The sequence below is a fragment of the Callionymus lyra genome, chromosome 11 (assembly GCF_982586985.1).
Source record: "Callionymus lyra chromosome 11, fCalLyr1.hap1.1, whole genome shotgun sequence".
Taxonomy (NCBI): Eukaryota; Metazoa; Chordata; class Actinopteri; order Syngnathiformes; family Callionymidae; genus Callionymus; species Callionymus lyra.
This window is the reverse complement of record NC_141828.1, coordinates 16880850-16889390: the sequence shown is the minus strand read 5'-3', so window position 1 is coordinate 16889390 and position 8541 is coordinate 16880850. Positions and strand designations below refer to the sequence as shown.

General features: G+C 35.8%; 1 protein-coding gene across 1 annotated transcript; it reads right to left on the bottom strand.

The window, feature by feature from the left end:
- Positions 1 to 73: 73 nt before the first annotated feature.
- agpat4 (1-acylglycerol-3-phosphate O-acyltransferase 4 (lysophosphatidic acid acyltransferase, delta)) lies at positions 74 to 7609 on the bottom strand. Its single transcript, XM_087802454.1, has 9 exons — positions 7534 to 7609; positions 5546 to 5727; positions 4283 to 4452; positions 4051 to 4212; positions 3840 to 3993; positions 3674 to 3776; positions 2696 to 2771; positions 2334 to 2532; positions 74 to 491 (listed from the first exon to the last, which is right to left on the bottom strand). The coding sequence occupies exons 2-9, from the start codon at positions 5721 to 5723 to the stop codon at positions 403 to 405; spliced, it is 1131 nt and encodes a 376-aa protein (XP_087658580.1). The 5' UTR covers positions 5724 to 5727; positions 7534 to 7609; the 3' UTR covers positions 74 to 402.
- Between the last annotated feature and the right edge of the window lie 932 nt (positions 7610 to 8541).

Here is an 8541-nt window from a genome sequence, read left to right as displayed (position 1 = left end):
TAAATTAATGTATCAAAAGTGAACTGAAAAACCACAACTGTGCTACAAAAAAATACAGATTGTTTAACAAAAACAACGGCACCATGAGATATTTTTAATAATGACATTAAAAACTGAACATATGATGATGTAGCTCGAGCAATACAGATGAAGCTGGATGACAAAAAAAAAAATACAACTTCCTGCAGGTGAACTTATGGTGAAAGAAACGTATCAGTCAAAGTTCAAGTCACACTTTTGATTCTCAGCTGCTCGGGTTCCTTCCTGTTCTTCGCCCCGAGAGCCAGTTCTTGCTCATCTCTCTTTACATTGTTAAAGGCAAGATCATCAGAGCATGTCTCCGCTTGTTCTTCTCTGGTCGCACCCGACTCGTGTATCTCTGCTGGCGGTGAGTCGTCCTCTTCACTTGCTCGGAGGAACTCTGTTGTTCCCATAAGTCGACGCCCGGCCTATTTCAGTTTGTCCGATCATCCAACCGAAGCCAACGGAGCCTGGGAAGAGATGCACCGTGATGTTTGCTGATGATATATGATTATTATTATATATGATTTGTACACAATTTTGTAGAAGATGAGATGAAGAAGAATAAACATGAATTAGACCCACACGGGTGTCAAACTGGTCCAGAAAAGGGCCGAGACGGTGCAGGTTTTTGTTCCAACCAGTCAAGCACACATGGGTTAACGAATCAGGTGTCGGCTTAAACAAAACACCTGACTTGCAATTAATTGATTACTGTCTTCAGGCGCCTGATTGGTTCAACTATATGTGCTTCACAGGTTGGATCCAAAACCTGCACCGTCTCGGCCCTTTTCTGGACCAGTTTGACACCTGTGATTATTAGAGTATTTAAAGTTTGTCAGAGGTGAAGAAGAGAGTGCAGTCAGGGTGGTGCGAATGACACGACTGTGATTTGTAATTGAATGTATGGCAGTGGTCCCCAACCCTTGTGTCCGGGGACTGGTACAAGTCGGTAAAGCATCTATTACCGGGCCACCCCGAAAGAAAAATGTATTTATATAATATCTGTTCTATAGATTACTACTGTCTGAAACGTGTTTTATTCTGAAATAACACCAGATTATTCTGGAATAATATTAACGTGTGAGTCTTGGCGCGTCAGCTCGGTTTTATAAATGGATAATGATATAATGATGCGAAAAACAAAAACTTGCTGACACAATGGCACGGTGTCTCTCAAAGCTAGAAGACACACACATACAGAACATCATCATCGGCATACAATCGAATATGCCTACATGCACCAAAAACTTGCTGTAACTAGTCCGGAGATCTTGCTGAGTCAGCGTTATGGTGAGATGTATTTTTCATGCTTTTTTCATTTATACTTTTAAGTCTAAAGATCCCTCCATGGATATAATGCTAGCATTAAACAAATATAGTTTGTATAGTTTGGAGTAATTATCTTATTATCCAAATGAGGTCCACTGGCTTTATTCATGCAGCTGCTCGTGAGGTGAAACCGATCATGCGAAAATGTTTCCGGTAGCAAATTAGCAAGTGAATTTGGTACTTATTCTAATTATTCATCACTACTTCAATTCTAATTCGTATTTGACTTGTGACTGAGAGGTTGTCGGTTCAACCCTAGCTGCGGGCGTGTTTATGTTTTGTTTTTACATTTGTTGGAAATCTTTAAAATAAAACAACACTTTGAAATGTGTATTTAAATTCCAAACAAAATCAAAACAGTAGCTTAAAGTTTCAATCTTCACACAGAAATGTATGACAAAGAATTGAATGTAGTTTCATTCAAAGCTAATTTGTACTTATAATGCTTACTCATCCAATAAATATATATATTAAAAAAATGCTTTTTTTTTAAATTGTAATTATTATTGCTCCGAATTGAATCTGAAAGTACAGCCAAAGTCATTTAAAAAATATTTGGAATAAAATAATCATCATATATATCTTGTTTTCAACGTTATTTTATTGATTATTTTGAATTAAAACATTTATAAATTAAAACAATATTATAATAATAATAATAATAATATCAAAGTTTTATGATCATTTTCTGTTTTATTTTATTTTATTTGAAAGCAGAGATAATGGGATCTCATTTAAAAAAAATGTAACTATTGTGTACTTACTGTACTATTACTAAGTACTATGTAACAACCACATGCTTCTCATAAAACCAGCCTCTCAGGGGAAGTTAAAGTAAAGCGTGGATGTTGAGTTGTTAAGTCAAACTTACATCACGGTCAAATCAGCTGCTTGGAAAAAACATTATTAGGGAGAAACAAATTGGATTTAGTCAGATAAAGTGTGAGAGGCGCGAGAACACCGTTGGGGATCAGGAGTACCTGCCATGCAGAGGACCAGGGAGACCGCCATGGTGGTCAGAGATCCACAGCTGGAGAGGTAGGACAGCAGGAGGCCCAGAGGGTACATCAGCAGGCAGGACCAGAACAACCAGTTGATCAGGGACCAGGGCCGGCGTGGAGGACTGGTGACGGGCCCGGGGAAGTGTCCCGTTTGCACGTACTGTTCTTGGAAACCATCCTGAGGAAACATTCGACAGTGTGAACCCACATGGATAAAAAAAATAGTTGGTTTTGCGTGTGAGCACATCACTGGTCTCTCTTTCTGTGTCCCTTCAGATACTGATTTATCCTCACATCTAATGTATTTATTTATTAAATGTTCTTAAAGAAAGGACGAGAACCTTCTCCTGGTAGAGTTTGTGAAGCCAAGCTGCACATTCTGCCTCGTCTTCGGGGATCAACTCCAGCGGGATTCTCCTGTGTGGCGATGAAGAGTTTAGAAATTAGATGAAAAATCAAACCTGAAAAAACTGTTTTTATATATTTAATATATTTTTAATGGTCTACCAAAATGACATATACATATGTGATTGGCCATTTGAAAAAGACTTCACAGTTGAAATAATACTAAGAGAAAAACAAGTCTAAGGAAATCCTTTAAACGGACAGAAACCTCAGCCAGAACTAGACTATGTACGAACGACCTTCAGCTATATGTTTACATTTATATAAAAAAATATGTAAAAATGAATACAGGTATTAAATATATGTTGTAAATATTTAATTTCCTTAGATTATTTAAATGCTTGCATCTCCTAGATTGACATATTATAATGTATACAATTATATTAATTGCTTTGAATAAAAATAATATATAAAATATACTTAAAATAAATATATTTGTTAAATATATTGGTTCACTGATCTCCCTAAGTGCTAAATAAAATTATTAAAATAATATGTGTAAACTGGTCTTTCAATACAAATAAGACAATGCAGATAAAATAAAATATAAAAATAAAATTGCATAAATATACGAATTAAACATAGATAAATGTATTAGTTTACTGATCTTACTAAGTGCTAAATAAAATTATTAAATTGATCTTCTCTGTGTGTTAGAAGATTCTGTGGGATCATAAAATATAGACAAAAAATGGAATTAAATAGATACAGACGGAAGTCAATTAAAGAAAGATTACATTTTCAAATAATAACATTTAAATATCAATAATCATAATGACATTTATACATTTATACATTAAAACCTTGTAGAAAAATTTCACATATTTGTCTCATGAGTTTGTGAAATGTTACTTTTATAACTTGGACACGTACTGGTTGGATTAACATGAAAATATTATTCTATTCTTCTTCACCTGACGTATAAATCTGCGTGATATTTCTTCCCGTTGAGAATTCCACGGAGCGTCGGCGTCTCCTTATCTCTGAAGTTGAGCGTGGAGTCGTACACGGCGGCGACTGAACAAAAGAAACGAGTTGAGCTGATGGAAGGAGCCGAAGGTGCAAACGTGAGATTCTCACCTGTTCCTCTGAGGTTCTGGACGGTGAGCCAGAATCCCTTGGTTCTTGGGAGGAGATGATGCTTGAGCTTGGGCAGACCCTTGCTCTCGGCCACCTGCATGCTGACCTCGTGCTTCTTCTGGGTGAAGCGGGTTCCTTCGCAGTGGAGCAGAAACTAGTAGCAGAAAAAGAGAGAGTTAAAGTGAAACAAAAGTTTTCTTCACTGACTCACCCAGAAGTTGAGCGGATAGTCCCGAAGGTTCTGGAGACTCCGAGTCACCGTCTCTTTGTCCTCCTCCCAGCGACGCTTGCAAAACACAACCTCCAGGAAGTACCACATCCAGCCGATGATGGGAACGTAAGACAGCTCTTTTTTAGCCATGACTTTGGAACTCTGGGAAACGGGAGACACACCATTAAAATCAAGGAAATACTACCGTCGTGGTCACGAAGAAAGCTCGTACCCCGAGGACCCCGAATCTCTCGCAGAAGGTCCAGCCGCACAGGAAGTCGATCTCGTAGCTGTGGTTGAGAACCACGATTGCGTTTTCTTTCCCGTACAACGGGTAGCTTTTGGGGTCGGTGTAGAGGGTGCACTCTGTTCCGGACCACCACTCCAGAGCGGCGACCATCTCTGAGGGTCACACAAGTAAAGGTCACTTCCGTCATAGCCATCCTCTGACGGTTAACACTTTAATACATTTTATCAAAGATATTTTATGGTTTAAGTGTGTATACAATTATCAAATATTGATGGCATTTGCTCGTGTTTTTGTTGCTATTTAATTTCGGGCCGCTACATGGCAGCAGTTGAAAACTGGGGACAAGAGGATTCAGTCGACTTCAGCAGCTTATAAAGCTGATGTTTGGACATATTTTGTTTTCAAGCAAATACGACTTTGCCGAGTCAAGTACATGAGAAATACTACAAATATAGCCTTGTTAGTCGGTAGCACAAATTATCGTATCATTGTCCCAGTACCGTGATACATATCATATCGTCTTCGTCTTTTATTTATTCATATATTTATACATTCCGTCTTTAATAGATTATTGTATTTATACAATTTAATTTTTATTTATTTATGTATTTACACATTTCTTATTTTATTTATTCATGAATTTATACACTCCGTCTTCAATTAATTCATGTATTTATACAATTTACTTTTTATTTATTAATGTATTTAGAAATGTTGTCTTTTATTTATTCATGTATTTATACAATTTATTTTTTATTTATTTATATATGTAGACATTTTGTCTTTTATTTATTCCAGTATTTAGACATTTTCTTTTTTATTTATTCCTGTATTTATACAATTTTTTTATTTTTTATTAATGTATTTAGACATTTTGTCTTTTATTTATTCATGTATTTATACACTCCGTCTTTAATTAATTAATGTATTTATACAATTTATTTTTTATTTATTTATGTAGACATTTCGTCTCTTATTTATTCATATATTTAAACATTCTGTCTTTAATGAAGTTTTTTTTATTTTTTTTACAATTTATCTTTTCATTATTTATGTATTTTGCTATTTCCTCTTTTATTTCCTCATGTATTTCAACATTTTATTTATAATTGATTTATTCCGACATTACATTGGCGGTGCTGAAATGAAGAATACATCAGTCTGACGCAGTGCCCTTCATAAAAGTCACGATTCTAACCTGAGATAAGTAACTTTTGCGTGTTTGTATCTAATACTGGGACTCACGGCTGGCGATGCAGTAGGCCAGGCTGCAGTTGACCCGGCGGGCCAGCGGCCTGCTGAGCAGCCACAGCGGCAGCGTGCAGAGCTGCAGCAGGTTGACGATGAGGCCGCTGAGGAGGAAGACGTAGCAGATGATCAGGTGGCTCAGGATCTGCGACTTCAGCAGCTGCAGGAATCCCATTGTCCTGCCACGAAACAACGAGATGATGAGGAAAAAAAAAGTTGTTCACAGATCAAATATCTACAAGCTACTTTTTTTCTCAGCTGTATAATGTTTGCCTTTGATAGGAACCGGTCTCTGTCCATCCACTGAATGGACCCTTTCAGTTGGAGTCGCCTGCTGCAGGACAACAGTTTGCTTGTGAACAAGCATGTGACCTCAACGTACATAACTACAGTGGACGACAGCGTCAACGCTACGTGCTCACAGATGTTACTTTTTTCCTCTGCTCAAGTAGAAAACTTGGTGATATTCCTATTAGAGCTTCTTCACTTCCTCTTCCCTCATGCTCTTGAGCAATGCTGACTCAGCAATACAGGATAGTTCATAGTTCATACTTCAAGATTCACTGCATGATAGTGTGACCAGTGTTAAAAGAACCTTTAAAAAATATGCATATTTCATATGAAAACACATCAAAACATAAAAAAAGGAATGCTCATCATATTTTAAATTAATTTAAAAAGAAAAAGGATAAAATAAAATGCAAAAGACATATAAGAAGCTGAACTAGTACAATTAAAATAAAAGTATTTGTGTGCAGGCAGGTATGGTCTTTGAGATACTGTGAACTTATTTGTTTACCAATAATTGAAAAAAAGGCATTGTTGAACTGTATTGTTATACTGTATCGATATTCAACAGCACTCTATTGATTTTCTTTCCTATTATTATAATATTTTTGTCTTTTAAATCCAATTTTTTTTTTTTATATTTATTTTATGTTTTTTATTTAAATTCAATGTGTGTAAAACAAAATAATTCGATTTTTGTATTTGAAATCAAAATGCAAATTTGTATGCAGATTGTTCAATTTTGTGTTGCAATTGTACCGCCGACCACTAGATGGCAGCAGCCGTCACATCCTCCGCAGCTTAAGGAACAACAAAATCCCCCGAGATCCAAGTGATGACTGAGGACAAGAGGATACAAATATTTAAGGCATCTGATTGTTATTTAACTTCCCGGCCGCGAGATGGTAGCAGTTGAAAACTGGGGACAAGAGGATACAGTCGACTTTAGCAGCTTTTAAAGCTGATATTTTGGTTCCAAAACAAATTAAAGCAGTTACGACTTCGTCAAGTGTTATGTAGTCTGTAGATTCTGCATCACAGGAGTCAAGTACTCGGACAATACTACAAATATATCCTTGTTACTACAGTATCGGGATATAATGTGTTGTTACCTCTGTAACGTGATATTTTATTTTATCACAAAATTCTTTACAATACACAAGCGAAGACTTCAACCAGATTTAAAAAATGTCAAAACAGTGTCACTACATAAAGTTTAAGTGCATTTAGAAAACTCAAAGAGCGTTGAAAGCAAATGTTTAAGGCTCTCAGGTGACATTACGGTAGCAGTACTTATGCATGAGTAAATAGTCACTGAACACATGCAGCCCCAGTGATGAGCTCTCTGAGAGGGAGCCAGACGATCAGAGTGCAGCATGAGCCGTAAGTGAATTGTTAGTTAAATAGTTAAGTTGCGTTGCCAAAGTATTAACAAGTATTAAAAATGCAACTTATTTTGGAAAAGAAAAACAAACAAACTCACTCAGCACATGTTTACTAATACTACAGCTGCAAATTCAAAATAAACCTGCATATTATTGTCTTAAATGTGTCATGTTTGACAGCTATGCTTCACTTTTTAACACACAAGTTGTAACAAAAAGGGATTAATACCCACCTAAATACATTCATACACTTATTTTATATAGCAAATAACTTTAAACTACATCTCATGAAAGTTTTAAGACAAATCTTACCTTTGTAAAACAGAAAGATCCTTATAAACGGATTAATGATTGATCCAAGTCTTAATAAAACGTGTGAGAGTTCACTCAGAAAGTTAGTAGAATGAGACACACACCCATCTGTGACTCACACCCTGAGGATGGAGAAACTGGTTTACAAAGATCGTCTCTTTTGTCAACTGGCGCGCTTCAGACCGCACAAACTGGTTCGAGGTTAAACAACAACTTCTTTTTTTTAATAGCGCCCAAATGTTCTATTTATTGTTATATATTCAGATAAGCTTTAAAACTAATTTTTGATTAAAAAAAAAAGATGACTGAGTAAGACTTCCGGGTTCTGAGAAAAGGTAGGAGTGGGACGTCAACAGATGTCTTGTTGGATGGGAGTGACACGCATGCGCAGAGCGTCATCTCAGACTATATCTCATGGAATTACTAATATTAACTAATTAAAAAGTATATTCGTTTTTTTTTTTACCACAATGCAGGAAAACGTATCCACTATCAAATTAGAAAGGTTGAAGGCCTGTTGAACAGCGCCACCTGCTGCTCTATATGTGTTACAAGCGTATGATTTAAAAACAAAAAAAAATACTTTTTTTTCTTTTAAAATAAATTATTATATCCAACCTTATTATTTTCGAATTGTATTCTCATTTTACAGTATAAATCAGCAAGATGCTCTTATGAACGCTAGAGGGCACTAAAATCTTCCTTTTGTTGTTGTGGATGAGGTCATCGATATTATAATCTTTGTTTGTGGTCATGAAGATATATACCGAGCAACTCCGAAATAGTCATTAACTAAATGAAATGTTTCTCTAAAAACTTTAGGATAATTATGAACAGAATACGTATTCTGGCATGTTGCAAAAGTACATTTTGGAAAGTATATTTAAGTATAAGTAAGTATACTAAGTACTAAAAGTATACTAATATCATACATTGTTGTACTAACATCACTTCTTAGAACATATTAAATTTACCCATCTCTACAGGTGTATTAGGTACACGTTTCAA